At 37.9% G+C, this 18145-nt stretch overlaps 1 protein-coding gene across 2 annotated transcripts in view; it reads right to left on the reverse strand.

Moving 5' to 3' along the window:
- Nucleotides 1-17693: 17693 nt before the first annotated feature.
- CFAP53 (cilia and flagella associated protein 53) overlaps nucleotides 17694-18145 on the reverse strand; it is a 59158-nt gene continuing 58706 nt past the window's right edge. For both annotated transcript variants that reach the window (XM_001372813.5, XM_007486669.3), the window contains exon 8: nucleotides 17694-18021. In XM_001372813.5, coding sequence (XP_001372850.2) covers nucleotides 17802-18021 — 220 coding nt within the window. In that variant the 3' untranslated portion in view covers nucleotides 17694-17801. The remainder of the gene's footprint in view (nucleotides 18022-18145) is intronic.

The following is an 18145-nucleotide window of genomic DNA, read 5'->3' on the forward strand; positions in this document are numbered from 1 at the left end:
GCAAGAAACTGGGCCATGCTTAGAATTCTACTTCCTGTCCATAGGTGGCACTACCCTAGTATGCACTGGCTAAAGTTAAGCTAAGAGGTTTGGAAGAATAACCTTCCTTCCACTCTCCCTTAAGGGTGAAAACGCCAGGGAGCCACTTGCCTCCACTGCCATGTGGGCAGAGGACTGCTGCTCCCCTTGATTGCTCCCCCTAGCTATGTGGGCAGGGAGTTAAGAGAGTGGAAGCTTGCTCTCAGGTGAAAGCCCTGAGGAAGCTAATTGTTGCCTAAGAGAAACACCTGGACTTCCAAGGCAGCAGCAAGCACTCAGGTATTAGCAATGTAATGGAAAGGAGGAATTTGTACTTTACCCTCCACTCAGAAAATGACTCACAAGGACCCCACACCAATGTGCTCAAGAGAAGTGGTGGCAGACTCACAAAAGGATTCCCAGGCAGTGTCTGGTCAAATGTGGGAGGCAGTAGCAGTGGTGGCAGCAGCAGCAATAGCAACAGCAGTAGCTGTGGTGTGTGAATGGTTTCAAGCTCGACTCCTCCCATGGGTGGGTCCCCACCACCTAAAAGAATCCCTCAGAAGGGAAGGGCAAAAGGGCTGTGGAAGAGAGGAAACTTGATCTTTTTTTCAAAAGAACCTACTCCCTATCTTTACTCAAAGGCTATCTTAAAAAAAAGGATCAAGAATTCTATTCTTGCATGGTTGCCAGAAATGTAAGATTTAAATTAGTATCCAATAACTCAAAGTATTATATTTTATAAGATTTATTAATAATCACTTGAAGTAGAAGAAATAAAAAAAAAGCAAAATCAGAAAGCCTAAGTAAAAAACACATGGGTAAAATTCTCCTGCCTGACTCTCACCCAACCACCAAAGCCACATTTCTGGGAGAAGAGAAAGAGAGTTGAGCTCCACTTAAAATATATCCTACCTACATTAGCATGTAATGTAAGAACAAAGATGGGAAGCTGGGAAAGAGAGTTTGGGGGAGCAAAATTCTAATTATACAACCCAGGACTATTCAGTATTCCATCTCCAGGTCCAATTTTGTGGGCTTCTTTGGCAGCAATGTCCCCTTGTCTATTTGTTTCCCAGAACAGTATCCTTTTCATGGGTAGCAGAATTATACTGAGCAATATTAACAAAACCATGAAGTGTGATATGCACTTTGCTACATAAAGTGGGAACCTGGAGGGTTGGCAAGTTTTCTGAGGCCCAGGTGTTAGGATGCCTGGTTGCTACTGTTAGATTTCAGTGAGCATAATTTTTTTCATTTGTAGTATGGTCTTTTAGTGTCTGCCACCAGCTGGCTATCTAGCCTTATCTCCCAACACAGAACTTCCAAGTCTGGAAAGCCAGTTTCTCCATTTCTAACCAAATCAGGCTCATTCTCAACTTCACATATTGTTACTTCTTCCAGAAATTCCCTTCCTACTTCTCTCTCCTCCTAATTTCACCTCATCCTTCAATATTCAATTCAAGTTAGACTTTCTCTAGGAATCCTTCCCATGGAATATAACTGAAAGGGAACACAGAAGTAGAACCTGTCGAATGAATGGGTTCAGAGAAATAAGAGGACTTGTTCAGTTTCATGGTGGGAATTAATGATGTTCTCCAACCATTACCTAAAAGATGAATCTACCTGGCATCTTCCTTGACAAATGTTATTCAACTTCTGTTGAATGCCTCTGGGGAGTAGACCAGTGAACATGCTACCACATGAACAGGTAGAGGTTACTTACAGATACTGAGTATCAGTCCTGGGAAGACCTGAAAGAACAAAGTAGGTATATCATCCACAAAACAGAGGAGGTATGGATTGAAATAACAAGACATAAGTACTTAAGCATGAGAATATTTAAATACTGGTACTTGGATGCAAGATCAGTCTGTGGAATGAAATATGGTTGATCTGTTATGAATCTTGCCTTCTGCATAGACTTATACTTCAAATTATGGGTAGGAAATCTTCAAATGGAAAAAAAATCTCTTATTGGGAGCATTGTAGAATCATAGACCTGGGTCAAATTATTGTGGGAGAAACATATCCAAGTATCAGGGTCTTTCCTCAAAAATGGGCAGTTCAAATTCCATTCAATCCAGAAATAAGAAAAGAATTTTGTTTGAAGAAGAGGTTTAAGGTGGTGAAATAGCCTAACAACTGGTGGAATAGCCTGGGGCTAATCATACAGTTTTAGGGCTGATAGATTAGATGAGGATATGGTAGAATAACTTCTCTGGAGCTGGTGGAATAGCAGCTCTCCAGGTGTGGAGTAGCAGGTCTGAGGTGATGGAATAGCCCCTGAGGCTGATGGAATAGCTCAGCCCCAGGTGTGGAGTAACAATCTGAAATGTGGACTGGGATGTGCATATTTATTTAGGATCTGGGAGCTTTTCAGCTCTCATTCCAGGGAAATTTCCATCTCTCCCAAAAACCCTGGAAAATGGACATGGACAAATTCAAGTGGCGGTTTGTTTGGGGTACTTGTTTTTGGTGAACTTGGGAGCACCAGTAAAAGAATAAGGAGCATGTGCAAGTTTGGGGGATTCTTCTGCAATGCCAGAGCCCTTAGTGCAGGGGTCCCCAAACTTTTTACAGGAGGCCAGTTTACTGTCCCTCAGGCCATTGGAGGGTCAGACTATAAAAACCTAACCCTAACTCTAACCCTAACCCTAACTCTAACCTTAACCCTAACTCTAACCCTAACCCTAACTCTAACCCTAACCCTAACCCTAACCCTAACCAGGCAGCAGTATACACAGGGTGGAATCCCCTCCCCCAGATCACTGTTCACCATGCTGACATCTTCCATTGTGCAGCCACATAATCCTTTGCACAGCAGGCAGCTCATCACACAAAGAATTATGTCACTGGAAGAAGTACTATATTTGAGTGATGCAGCACTTTGCAGGGCCACCACACAGTGTTCCTCTCACTGACCACTAATGAAAGAGGTGCCCCTTCCAGAAGTGTGGAGGGGGCTGGATACATGGCCTCAGGGGGGCCATAATTTAGGGACCCCTGCCTTAGTGGGTATGTTCCATGCTTTCTCCATTGTCCACCTACTATCATTTGTCAATGTGGGAGAGGTCTTGCTACACTTCTGGAATGGCAACATGGTGCGGGGGGGTGGTAGATACAGCTCAGTATAGGACCAATATAGGTAATTAATAATGTCTAACAGTTCAGAACTAAGGTAAATAAAGAGCAATATGAATAATTAATAGCATAGATCAGGCATAAAGCTGATGCCTAGTATAGAATATTGTAAGTCAAGTACAGGTGATTGATGATACAGAATAGGTATCTGCTTAATATAACAGTTCATGTTTAATTAGAGCTAAAAAAATTATAAGATTTCAGAATATAAGGGTTGTTTCTACTACTGCCTCTCACAGTTCACTGCCCATCTCCATCAAGATCAGATGAGCTCTGAAGTTTCTTCCAGCTCTGTCTGTGAATTAAAGGATGCCCTATTTTCCAGGATTGCATATGGGCCAAACTAGTCCTAAGATCTGTTCTAGTATAGCCTGCAGGTGGAGGTTAAATAGCTTTAGCTAGAGAGGTGTGGGGACAAAGGAGGCAGTCCTGTTATTATTATAAGCACCACATCTGAGAGTCACATGAAAAGAAAAAGCCATATTGCTTGTCTTTGACATTTTCATGTCATTTGTATTAGCTTCAGATTTTAGTGATCTGTCTGTTGGCTTCTAAGCAGTATTGCCAGGCTTCAAAGATAGCTTTGGTTGTATTCTTTAGATTGTGTAACAAGGCTTTTCATCAGTCAGCTTCCAAGATAAATTGGGGCAGGAGAAGAAGTGTCTCTAGCTTTTAATTCAGCTATATAGGATTCTTTCACTTTTCTGACTCTCAGTTAAGACCTGTAAGCTATCCCTCAGCACCAAATAATACACTACGAGGTTCTTGAATATATAATGCCTTTGGTTGTTTTTTTCCAAGTTGTTTTATTTGTCTGATCTCCCCACTAGGACAATAAATTCCCTGAGAGGGGGATGGTGGTGTCATTCATTCATTCATTCAATAATCATTTGTTAAGAGCCTATTATGAGTTAGGCAGTTTGCTGTATGCTGAGAATATAAGACAAAAATTGAAACTCTCTATGACCTTGAGGATATTGCTTTCTACTTTTCTTGCTTTCTCCACATCCCCTAGCAACATGTGATGAGTGTACAGATGTTTAAGAAATATGTTCAGTTTTAAAAGGGGCATCTAGGTGGCTCAGTGGATTGAGAACCTCTTGGAGATGGGAGGTCCTGGGTCGAAATTTGACCTCATACACTTCATGGCTGTGTGACCCTGAGCAAGTCACTTAACCCCAATTGCCTAGCCCTTACCACTCTCCTGCCTTGGAACCAACACTTAGTATAGATTCTAAAGTAGAAGGTAAGGATTTTTTTTTTACCTTCTGTCTTGGAATCAATACTGTGTATTGGTTCCAAGGCAGAAGAGTGGTAGGGGCTAGGCAATCGGGGTTAGGTGACTTGCCCAGGGTCACACAGCTAGGATGTGTATGAGGCCAGATTTGAACCCATGACTTCCCATCTATGGACCTGACTCTCAATCCACTGAGCTACCCAGCTGCCCCTAGGATTTTTTTTTCAAAGAAAGAAATGTGTTTAGTTGAATAAAATAATTTGAAATTGTGTTAAAAGTATTGTGCTTTAAAAAGTCACTGAATTTACTAATTATCTTGGGAAGGAATAATAATGGCAATGATTATAATGACATCATTATTGTTGCTACCATGGTGGTTACTGTTGAATTTTAGTTGCAGAAAGCATTTTATAACAGCCAATTGAACTTTAAATGGCATTACTGCCATTCTACAAGGTAAGATGCATTGTCAGACTGTAACTTAAGATAGCTGTGCTCAGCAAATTCTGCAGGCTGATAAACAAAATTGCTTCAAGAGCAGCATAGACATCTGTACCAAGAATGCCAATAAATACCTTTTAATTCCAATCACACACAGTCTCCTGTTCTGGACAAAGTTATTGTCTGTTTTGTTTAAACAGCAATTGAAGTTGCTTTGTACACAGGATGATTAGTGATTCCCAGGACTGCTTTGGTGTTAGCTACAGGGTCAGTGTTAAGCCTCTATCCTTCTGAGAGTGCGTGCTATAATAGTAATACCATCAATGGTTGTACAAAGAAATTGCTGTCCCTCAACATTAGATTAATATGGTCAAAAAGATTCCAGATTCAGATCTCCCCCATTTTTCTTTCCCTCCCTCCTTCCCTTCCTTTCCTTCCTTTCTCTCATTCCCTTCTTGCTTTCCTTACTCTCTTCCTCCCTTCATTCCTGTTCTTCTTCCTTCTTTCCTTCCTTCCTTTTGTCTTTCCTTCTTTTTTCTTCCCTTCCTCCTTCTCTCCCCTCTCTCCTTTCCTTTCTTCCTCCCTCTCTTCCTTTTTTTCTTCTTTACTCTCCCCTTTTTGATTCTTTCCTCCATAGTAACAAGGAAGTAAGGAAAAGAGAAGAGTTTGGGGTTGGGGATGGGGTTAAGATAATGAATTTGGTTTTGGAAATATTGAGTTTAAGATGTCAATGAGACAATAATAGGCAGTTGTAGATATAAGATAAGAAGTCTGGCAAGAAAATAGGGTAGGAAAAATAAGTCTGAGAATCTTGGCAAAGAGATAATAATTTAATCCCTGGGAGCTGATGAAATTACCATAATGAAATGTCTATAGAGAGAAATAAGAGAACCCAGGATATAGCTTTGGAGGACACTCATGCTTAGCAGACAGAAACTAGATGAAGTTCCAGTAAGGAAACAGTGAAGAAATAGTCAGACATGTAAGGGGAGTACCAGAAGAGAACAATGTCCCAAAAACCTAGGGAGAAGAGAATGCCAAGGTTAAGATGGTATTCAACAGTGTCAAAAGCTGTTTTACATGATTATATATGTAAAATCTATGTCAGATTTCCTCTCACCTCAGCTGGGGGGGGGTTTGGGGGGAGAAAGGAAGGGCAGAAAAGAATTCCAATTTCAAAATAAAAAATAAATAATGTTTAAAGTTGTTTTTACATGGAATTGGGGGGAGGAATTTTTAAATATATATATGAAAATGTCAAAGGTTGTATAGAGGTCCAGCAGGCTGAAATTTGAAAAAAGGCCCTTCAGTTTGACAATTAGGGAATCATTGGTAAATCTGGAGGAAGATGTGGTTTTATGAAGTTCCTTCTAACTCTGAGATTCTGCGATTCTGTAAAACCATATTTTTTGGGACTCCTTGATTAATGGCACTAAAGAGACCAAATGTTGACCTAAAACATAAATAATTGGGAGATGTATTGTTTTCCTGGTGCATATATCTGGTATATGATGCTCCCTAAGACTTGGAAGATATCTGAGAGTTCTGGTGTTTTGTGTATAGGACAAATTAAACTGGCAGACCTACTCCAGAAAGCATTGGTCAATTTTCTAGACTAGTTTTCTCATTTCTGAAAATAAAAACATTATAGAGTTTTTGTGATTAAAATATTTTGTAGACCTTAAAGCGCCATAGATGTGAACTACTGTTATTGTAATTGCTAAGAATTTTTAAGTCCTGGGTAAGAAATTGAGACCTTAGAGAAGGAATTCTTAACCTATATGTATCCTAGACCCCTTTGGCAGTGTGGGAAAGTCTGTCATTCCTCTTCTCAAAATAATGGTTTTAAATACATTAAAAATACTTAGTATTACAAAGGAGATCAGTAAACATAAAATATTTTTAAATATCCAAAAAATCAAAATATTAAAAAAAAACCCAAGATCATAAATCCCTTAGGGCCTTTGTGGAACAGGTGCTATTTTCATCATTGCAAAGGTAAATGCTTCAAAAAATATAGGAAATCATGAAAAGTGAACAACTGGCCAAGATGGTACCTAAGAATGAGATTTGAATTTCTAAAATAAACCTTAAAATAAATGACTGACAGGCTTTTGCCCTGAAATGGGATATATCTAAGGAGGGCTGGTGAAAATATCATGGAGACCATCAAGAAGGCTTTAAAAAAATAGAATGGGAAAGAGAATGTACCCTCATAAATGTACTAAAGTAGTAATGACAGATAGTAAAAGTTATGACAAAAGAAGAGGAATATCAATAGAAAGGATAAGTAATCCATAGGTAACAATTTGCAAGAATAAGAAAAATATTTATACTCATGGTCTGTGATTACTTATGGGGGCAGTGAGATGGTGCAGTGGATAGAGCACTGGGCTTGGAATCAGAAAGACTGATTTTCCTGAGTTCAAATCTGGCCTCAGACACTTAGGCAAATCTTTTTATTTAATCTTGTTTGCTTCAGTTCCTCATGTATAGATGAGTTGGAGAAGGAAATGGCAAACCTCTCTGGTATCTCTGCCAAGAAAATCCCAAATAGGGTCACAAAGAGTTAGCTATGACTGAAAAATGACTTAATAGCAACAAAGTGAAGTTGACATATAGTAATAAATAAATATTATGGCTCTTAAAGAAGAAAATAATTTTGACTATATAGATACCCCTGATATTTAATAATATACGAGTCATGATTAGGAAAATAGTAATGCATAGTTATGCCTTATTGGAAAGGAACAGATTAGACAAAGCGATTGAGGGAATTATGTTTATTAAGAAGATACGTTACTATGGAGAATACTTGAAGAGAGAAGGACATGTGATAGAAAGCATTTCAATGAATGTCATCCCAGGGAGAAAAAAAAGTGATAGTGTTATGGGAGTATATACTACAAACAACATTTCCAGAAGAATGAAATGGTTGATGGCCTTGGGAAATAGATCATAATTAAGCATATTGGAATGATATTGTAGTAGAGGGAGATTTCAACTATCCAAACATATGATGAATCTTTTCCCTTGAAAATCTGGTAAATGATTTTACTTGACTTGGAATAATTTTATTTTTTCAAAGGGAAGAAATGAGGGAAATTGCTGCCCTAGAACTGACTTTAACTAAGAAGGAAAACTAGTTCCGAAAGTTGGAATGATGGGAACTTTGGCAGGTAGTACACAAGCCATTTTAGAATTCATGATTGATTAGAAGGAGAAAGTTGGGCTAAGCATGACATTTTTTTTTTTAGAAATTGGATTCTAGAGAATTCAGGCAAAAGGGTAGGTAGGATCCAATAGTCTAAAAATTCTCCCTGTGTAGATGGCTCAAGAGAGAACTGCTCTTTAAAGCTATGGTGATGAAATGAAATTTAGGAACTGGAATGGATTTAAAAGGTAATCTAGTTCCAGAATTCAGAAAATTGAGGCCAGAAAAATGAAGTTAACTTGGTTAAAATCACACAGCTAAATGGCAAGGCCTGGACTAGAACTCAGTGGTTCCAGGGGTAGTTCAAAACCAAAGCTGCACATCAAAATGCTTAGGGACACCTAGCAAGCATCCCTTTGCCCTGGTTTGACCCACTCATCTTGGACTGTTTATAGCAAGAAATTGGCATTTGGAGGCAATTTGGACTCCAAGTCTTTGTCCTGTCCAGTACTTTACAGGAGGAATAAACCAAGTAACTGCCTTTTATTGTGCCCAGCACTAGGCATAATAAAATATCCTTTTGCTGAAATCTCAGGGGCTTTCCTATATAAAAGGCTATTATTTTTATAATATGAAACTTTCATCTATATTCTGCAAGGCAGTTTTCCCAGTTTATATAAGATAATCAAAATATCAGAAGGATGGTTTATAGAAGGAAAAACACTCATGTCCATGTATAATTTATAGAGTGTGCATGCATAAGGGAACTTGATGGATTTGTACCAAGAAGCCATGTTAGTAAACATTAAGACTTTGGCAGAGACAAGCAGGCAAGAAATTTAGTTGGGGGGTGCAATATACCACAAATCTTCTTAAATCCAGAAATTAAAGAGGACACTGATTGGGAAAAAAGACGTCCATAAGAGATCTGGGGAGGGGATTATTCATTGATTTTTGTCACTATTATCTGTATTAGAAAGCTCACCAACATAGACAGAGAGGAAGACCAGGCTGATATGTGCATCTCATTCATTTTTTTCTTTCATTTGATTCATTCAATAAGCATTTATTAAATGTCCACATTGCCTAGTGTGTAAAGAGCATTGGTTCTAGAGTCAAAGGACTTTGGCCCAATTTGCTTCTGGTGCTTACTTCTTATGTGACTTCAGGAAAATTATTGAACCTCCATGGGCTGCAATTTGCTGTTCTATAAAATGAGGGCAGTGGACTAGATGCCCTTGGAAGATTCTTCCAGATCTAAATCCATGATTATTTTGGTCATTTTTCAGTCATGTCCAATTCTTCATGACCCCATTTGGAGTTTTCTTGGCAAAGGTACTGTAATGGTTTGACATGGCCTTCACCAGCTCATTTTAGAGATGGGGAAACTAAGGCAAACAAGGCAAAGTGACTTGCTGAGGGTCACAACTAGTAATATTCAAGGTCACATTTGAACTCAAGATATCCATCTAGTCTCCTGACTCCAAACCCTTCACTCTATTCATTGCACCACCTAGCTGTCACTATGATTATGACATCCTGTAGTACATACAAGTAGCACTGTGGAGTTTACAGACAGAAAATTTATTTTCTACAGGAGAAAACAAATTTATATTGAATGAATGAATAAATGAACAAATGAATGAAGCTCTTATTCAGTGCTTGCTCTGGGCAAGGCACTATTTTAAGTGCTGAGAATACAAATAGAAAAATAAAGTGGATCCTACTCTTAAGGAACTCACATTCTAAAGTAGTAAACAACCTATGGAAGGTTTCAGCTATAAATCAGATGGAAAATTCTCATAGTTCTTAAGGTGCAGTGGCAGAATTGATAGTAATGCCTCATCTTAATGTCATTTTCCACTAATAAAAGTCAAAGCATATAACAAAACATACAAAATAATTTTAGTTATGAGAAGCTATGACCAGGTGATCAGAAAAGGCTTGTTTAGGAGGGGACATTTGATTGAGCTTTGAAAGAAGCTTAGGTTCTAAGAAATGTTTAGGTAGGGTGATGAATTGGTTCAACCATTCAGGAAAGCATTTGGGAACTACAAAAGTCATTAAATTGTGTGTACCATTGGATCCAACTATATCAATACTATACCTAAAAAGGGGAGGGACCCACATGTACAAAAATACACATAGCAGTTCTTTTTGAGGACAAAGAACTGAAATATCAGAAGGTACCTATTCATTGCAGAAAGGCAGAACAAATTATAGTAGTACGTAAATTTAAATGAAATATTATTGAGGTTTAAAAATGACTAAATTTTCAGAGAAACTCAGGAAAACATATATGAGTTAATACAAAATGGAATGAGAAGAACCTGGAGAATAATTTGCATCACTAACAAGGCAAAGGGGAAAAAGCCAACTTTGAAATGCTCCAGAATCTGATCAATATAATGACCAACCATGATTCCATAGGACCAGTGATGAAGCATGCTATCAACTCTTAACAGAGGTGATGGATTCCAGAGGTGATGCAGAATGAGAACTCATTTTTGGACATGGCTAATGTGAGAATTTGTTTTGCTTGACTATGCATATTTGTTACAACAGGTTTGTTTTCTTTTTCTGTTTTTGTATTCCTTTTTTTTTGTTTTCATTTCAGAGAACAATGGGAAGGAGAATAAGAATAGGAATAGGGTTCTTTCCTTTCCTTTCTTCCAAATGAGAGTATGGGTAAATAATTGATAAAACAAAAGAAGTACAAAAGGAATTACAGACAAGCATAACAACATTGGAATTTACATGCTGTGTTTATTATATACTTTAAAAGAAAAACAAGGTCCACAAAACAGAGAATCACAAATAATAATCCTTTCCTCTTCTACAGTAGATATGGAAACATTTGTTTAATTTAGTGTTAAGTACAGAATTTGACACTTACAAGAAAAGCATTAACAAACAAAATTTTTAAAGAAGCAATCAGGAAGAGACAATGCATCTCAAACTTAAAACAAAGACACAGACACAAGTAGAATGTCTTGTTGCCACACTCTCCACAGAGTGATCTTACATCTAAGGCTGTAATCTGCCAACGACTTGTGGAAATCCACAGAGACACGGACTTTAAATATCCCCCAATATTATTCCTAGGCCTTTGTCAACTATAAAGAATATTCTTCAATAAATCCAATCTAGATATATATGTGTAGTGTGTGACCTTTCTTTTTCTTTTTCAATGTGGATATTGATATATATATATATATATGCATATGCACACACAGAATTACTTAGATAAACATTTGCTGCTAACTGTTAGGAATGGGTCAGAAAACAATTGTCAAAAATTGTTTCTACATGAAACTGAAAAAATAAATAAAAAATTTTTATTTTAAATTAAAAAACCAAGCTGGTTTTAGAGCTGCTCACCCACTTTTGTCATCTACCTGTTACCTAGCTCACCCGTGACTCCAAGAAGCCATAGCATGCACAGTGGCCACACCCTGGTAAAAATTGTCTCCACAGGAAGGCTAAACCAGGCTGGGGGTAATTTGGCCTCAAATATCAAAGATAGTAAGGGCACCTGCTGCATCCCAGACCCACCCCAGTCCTCTTGACTTTTGTCTTGACACTGGACTTTAATGATTCTGGAGAAAAGAGTGAGGCTGAAGACTTTTTACAACCCTGCCTCACAAATCTATTTCACAAGCAAGTCAAGAAATCACTCTGTGATGTAACTGATCCTCTTGGAAACAAAGGATGAACAAACTGTCAACCCCCTTACTCCACCCCAGGAGAAAAAGAAATTCTTTTAGGGTAGGGACAATGCCATTTAAATATCTTTGTGTCTCCAGTGTAGCATAGTGCCTTGCAGGCAGAAGTTGACTGTTAATATTTATGAATTATATTATGTTTATATCCATGCTGTTAGTCCTTCTGATAGACTAGAAGTAGTTTAGTATAGTAGAAAGAATAGTATAGTGGACAGAACAGATTTAGTGAGATGATGTGAGAGGCATGAAGAGAGAAAGGTTTTGAAGGACAAGCCAAGATGCAAGAGACTAAGCACTATTTCCCCAAGTATGACTCAGTTTCCCTGATTGAGTTACTATTATGCTGATCTTGTTTCATTCATCTTGTCAACTGTCTCTGTTTTTCTAGATCAGCTGTGAAAGTGTGGAAAAGCTGAACACCTTTGTCGGTCTAGAGAATAGCTTGCATGTAACATTGAAGACTGGGGGGGAAAGCCCCCAGACTGACCTGGCCTCAAGAGATGATTACCCTGAAGGAAGGTGCCCCCTCCCTGAAGGGATAGTGAGTGGATTCTGTTTGTGACTGGGCTGGAAAGCACCAAATGAGCAAACCACAACATAACAGACTAGATCACAAAGGACACCTATCTGCCTTGACTTAGGCTAGATGCTGCTTGATAAAGATTGGCAAAACTTTCATGAGAGATCACAGTGGATAGAAGTCTACTTTAGGCTCAGTTTCCTTAGCTCTGCTGCTATGCATGGTCTTGAGCACATTACTTAATCTGTCTGGGACTCAGGCTCCTTATTTGTCAAAGGAAGGGGTTGGACTAGAAGACTCCTAAGGTACTTCCCAGCTCTGTGATATGATTCTATGACTGCATCTTGCTTGTCATTGTACTCTATTGCATCTAATACCAAGCTGCACGTGTTGTGGGCATGTAATCTACATTTCCAGAACTAAATACTAATAGACGTGACAGAAAAATCATTAAATTGAACAACAGATTTTTAAAAAATGTATCTTGTGAAATCTATTATTGATCACACATAGATTATTGAGTAATTAATAGTTAAAAGCTCTCGTAATCATAGCAGTAAATCATTGTGACCAACATCTAAGGCTTAGATTTAGAACTATTTTGTATAGGTCTTGGTAGAGAAGTTTGAGAATGGACCTGCCTCTTGAGGAAGATAAAAGAAGATGGGTGAGGGATGATTCAACCTCAGTGGGAAATGCTTTTCCTGGCACTGAGTTTCTCTGATGTTAGTGGGTCACTGAATAGGGAACTTTCCAGAGGATGTCCAACTCTGTTTTTCCTGTTACCATGGATTCTGGAGATTCATTTTTGCAAGTCAGTGTAATTATGGTCTTTGTTTAGTTGGCACCAATAGACCTTATGTAATGAACTAATGTAACCAAATTGTATAAAAGGATGCTTTGAGTATAAGGTGTGTCTCTCTCTGTTCACTGAAGGGCCATTGACCTCTATTATAGGTCATTGCTGGCATTGCCAATAGATTGCCTTTTTGCCTCAGTTTCTCTTTACCACAGATTTTTACCACGACAAGCTTCAATGTTGGTGCTGAAGGAAAACCAGATTTAATTAGAGGGGTACAGGGAAATTGTTGGAGACTTTAAATATTCTTAAGACTGGTAGGATTCATCTGTAATATCTAATTTTCTTTTGAAATTATGGGTTTTCTTTCTTTGATAAAAATATAGCTCTGGCTCTTTTTTATATTTATCAGTCCTAATTTATGGTGTGCATGTGTGTGTGTATGTGTGTGTGTGTATTTGGTAAGGAGTTGACCTAAAAATGGAAGATAAAAATATGGAAGGGGCAGAGGAAGGAAATTAAAGAGCATCTGTAGGAATAGCTAGTTGGCTCAATGGATTGAGAGCTAACTCAGAGATGGGAGGTCCTGGGTTCAAATCTAGCCTCAAAGACTTCAGAGTTTTTGTGACCTTAACTCCCATTGCCTAGTCCTCTTCTGCCCTGGAACCAATACATAGTATTGGTTAATAAAGGTTAATAATAATAGTACAGAAAGAGCATCTGTGTATATAAATACATGTGTGCATGTAAGAATATGTATATTCTTATATATATATATATATATATATATATATATATATATATATATATATATATAAAACAATGTATGCATGTGAGCATGTATGTGTGTAACCTGAGTCCCAAAGCCCATTGTGAAGTACTCTCTCCTCCTGGGTAGAGATCACTGCCTTGTGCCTACCCAAAGGGTGGAAAAGAGTTGTCAGGAAGGAAGAGAAGAGAAATCCTGGCTCTTCAGTCACTTTGTGCACTTCTAGTTTCCAGGAATAGGAGAGAAGATGCCTGCGACTCCAATCTCTCTTCAGGATTATGAAGGGAGAGAGACTCTGGGAAGAAGCCAATATGTAGAATGTTGATTATATTCTTATTCTCAACTTGTTACACTAAAGACTTGAAGGAATTTGAGATTTGGGATCTCTTTCTTTCTTTCTTAAACTTTTACCTTCCATCTTAGAATCACTACTGTGGATTGGTTTCAAGGCAGAAGAGCAGTGAGGGCTAGTGGGGGTCAATGTGGGTCAAGTGACTTGCCCAGGGTCACACAGCTGGGACGTGTTGGAGGCCAGATTTGAACCTAGGACCTCCTGTCTCTAGGCCTGGCTCTCAATCCACTGAGTCATCCAGTTGCCCCCTTGGCATTTCTTTCTCCCTTGGTTGAGCTATCTTGCTCCCTATGGGGGAGTTGTGTGTGTATGTATATACAGGTAGTATGTATACATATTCTTATATGCATAATCTTGCTGATTTCCATTTTGCTATCAACTTGGATAAGTGAGGGTTTTTTTTCTACTTGTTATATGTGTTCATTGAGAAACTAGTATTTTGTGGGAAGAGAGTCAAGCCCTGGACATAAAACTTGGGCTTCTCCTTTTTCCCATTAGACATTAGTTTTAACCTAAAAATTACATTATTTTTATATGTGTTAATGTATTACATTATTTTTAGACATATTTAGATTGATAGTATTTAAGTTGGAGAAGGGACAGCTATATAGCACAGTGTGGCTGGTCTGGAGATGGGAGGTCCTGGTTCAAATGTGACCTCAGACACATCTTAGCTGTGTGACCCTGGGCAAGTCACTTAACCCCAATTGCCTAACTCATTACTTTTCTGTCTTGAAAATAATATTTAGTACTGGTTATAAGACAGAAAATAAGGGTTTATATTTTTTGAAAAACAATGTTAAAGTGAGCAGTTAGATATAACTCTTAACTTTGTATCCCCTTGTGGCAAAAATTGATTAGCTGAGATCCCAAAAAGTAAAACAAAGTCTCCAAGCCAAAAAGAAATAGGTTTATTGAGAGGACCAGGTCACAATGAAACAAGACAGCCTAAGACCTCTAGCCTTGTGGGTGGCCTCCTTATATACCCAACATTTTGTACTAAAAATACAATTTTTCAGGTTGCTTCCAAGAATCAAGTATAATCAGCAATAATCAACTAATAGAGAAGTGAAGTAAAAAATCAGATAATTCATGAGTGTGTTTGAACACCAATTTCACATAATACAGCATGGGGAGGAGAAATGTTAGAAAACTTCATACCAGCTGTGTGATTTACTTTTTTAAATGATTATTTTTATAACAGTTTAAGATATATGATCACAAAATAATTGAATTGTAAAAACCTGCTTTAATGATGTAATCATGGGGGTGGGTAGGGGAATTCACATTCACAGCATCCAAATCTGAGGAGAGCAGAGATGCTGGCCTCTAGCATCAACTTCTTGCTCCCCTTTGTGGCAGTAATTAGTCTCCCTTGGAGAAGGTGGGAGGGGGAGATGTCTATCTTGCCTCCCTGTGAGCTATACATATTGAGGTAGCCATTTAAAAATGTTTTTATGTGAATATGTGTATATATATATATATTTTTTTTCCTTAAGAGGTTAATGGCCATGTTGTTCAGTCATTTTCAATCATATCCAATTCTTCTTGACTCCATTTGGGGTTTTCTTAGCAAAGTTATGTTGCCATTTCCTTTTCCAGCTCATTTTATAGATGAAGAAATTGAGGCAAACAGAGTTGTCACTTGGCCAGGATCACACAGCTAGTGCCTGAGGTCATAAGAAAACTTTTAATATAACCCATTAATTCATTTAGAAATTTTAGAGAGGTCCTCCTGGCTGGCCAGTACCATACCATGAATCCTGAATCTGCAAATCTGATTTCCTGTACTTGGAAGGTTTTTTCTTCTTTCTTTCTACTGTTCTTTCTCATTCTTTCCCTTTTTCTTTCTTTTATTCCTCCCTACCTTTCTTTCCTTTTTCTTTCTTCCTTTTTTTCTCCCTCCCTCTTCCCTTTCTTTTCTTTTTTCTTTCCTTCTTTCTCTTTCCTCTCTCTTCCTCCCTCCCTTCATCCCTTTTTCTTTCTCCCTCCCTCCCTTCTTTCCTTCCTCCTTCCCTCTCTCTCCTTCCCCTTTTCTCTCTTTCTTTCTCAAAGAAGATTGGGCTATAAGTGGACACAGTGGTAGGTGATATCAGCCTTCAAAGGATTAGAGTGGGCTAGCTGTAAGGCTAATGAAAAACCAAGAAAATGTTGAGCCAATGATGGGTTGGTAGAGTGTGTGACAAATTCCAACCATTAATCCTGAATCTGTAGATCTAGAGGACTTCCTGAATTTGGCAAGGTTTTTTTCCTAGAGCCCTTGTGGTGGCAGCCATTTGGCTGACCCTGAAAATCACTCCAATTCTGCCTTTGGTACACACTGCTATACATTTTCAAAGCTCAGGATATAATAGTTGTAAAAATCAATGTTTTTCTTTTCTTTGAGGGAGTATACTGCTGTTCCTCCAAGTACATTTAGCCTCCAGAGTGCACAGTTCTGATCTCTGTTAATATTTGTAAAGCACTTAGCATAGACCTGGCACATAAGTAAGTGCTATTATTATTATGAATCAACTCAATTCAGCAAACATTTATTAAGCATATTCTGTGTGCAGAACATTGCTCACTCAGTATTGAGAAAGATTCCAAGTTTTGATAGTATCCTGACTAACCTGAACTTATGCTTTAGCAAACAAGGTTCAATAACAACTGAGACATAGTAGATTGCATATTAAAATTAAATGAATTAGAGTCTGGCAATATAAGATACCAGGGCAGCTAGGTGGTGAAGTGAATAGAGTGCTGCCAAATCTTGCCTTAATAGTTCTGGGCAAAACTCTGCTTTAGTTTCCTCATCTTTAAAATGAAATAGAGAATATGTGGCGAACCACTCCAATATCTCTGATAAGAAAATCCCAAATGGGGACATGACTGCACAACATGTGGCAAAAATTCAAGCTTTCTTCTTCTTTTTTTCGAAAGATAGTAAAAAAAAAAAACAGTCCTCGCATTCAAGGAGTTTACATTTTACAGAGGAGGAGATAGATAGAGAGATAGAGGGATAGATAGATAGATAGATAGATAGATAGATAGAAAGAAAGATAGACAGACAGACAGACATAGATAGACATAGATAGATAGATAGATAGATAGATAGATAGATAGATAGATAGATAGATAGATGGATGGATGGATGGATGGATGGAAAGGAGACCTGTACAAAATAAATGGAAGGGGGTAATTTGTAATAAGGTTGGAAAGATAGGTTGGAGCCAAACTAAGGAAAGACTTAAATGTCAACCAACAGAGAGCTACCAAATGTTTTTGAGTAGGGGAGTAACACAGTCATGGTGCTTAGGTAAGCATAATAAAAAATAGGGAATGAGCAACAGGCCAAGCAAATGGTAGAAATACTTCAATGAATTGAGATACAGTAAGTGGAAGGATGATGTGTGAAGAGATTAAAGAGGCAGAAAATAAAGTGGCTAGGATTCTGTCATTAAATTTGATGTCAAAAATTTGCAGAAAAAAATGAAACATGTAAACATTGTAAAGAGAGGGGGATTTGGGGACCTTGAAAATAATTATAAAAACTCAAGAAAAAAAGGATAGTTTATTAATGAGTTAGTAAGAAGTTGAAAATAAATTATATTTGATTATTAGAAGAGTTGATCTGTATTCTAACTGATATTAAACACACTTTCACGGGAAATTTTTAGTTCTTCGAAAGGGATGGATGTGTTCTTGGTCTGCTTTCTGGGCTGCAAGTACTTCCTGAATTCTTTCATTGAAAAATTTAGTTGCCTCCAGCCCTGCTTCATACTCCTTCCTCTCTGCTAATTTTTCGGCGTCTCGCTTTTGGTGCTGGTGTTCAATTTGAGAAAGCAGTTGCGTCCTATGGTCTATTCTCTCCTTTTGTTTTCTAAAAATAATAGAAATAGAAAAAGTTTAAAATTAGTAAATTAACCATTCAAATTTTCTTATGGTACTATCATTTGCTATCCTTCAAACCTCTTATATGCCATCCAATTAAGAGGATCAGAAAA

This window comes from Monodelphis domestica, chromosome 3, assembly GCF_027887165.1.
Source record: "Monodelphis domestica isolate mMonDom1 chromosome 3, mMonDom1.pri, whole genome shotgun sequence".
Taxonomy (NCBI): domain Eukaryota; kingdom Metazoa; phylum Chordata; class Mammalia; order Didelphimorphia; family Didelphidae; genus Monodelphis; species Monodelphis domestica.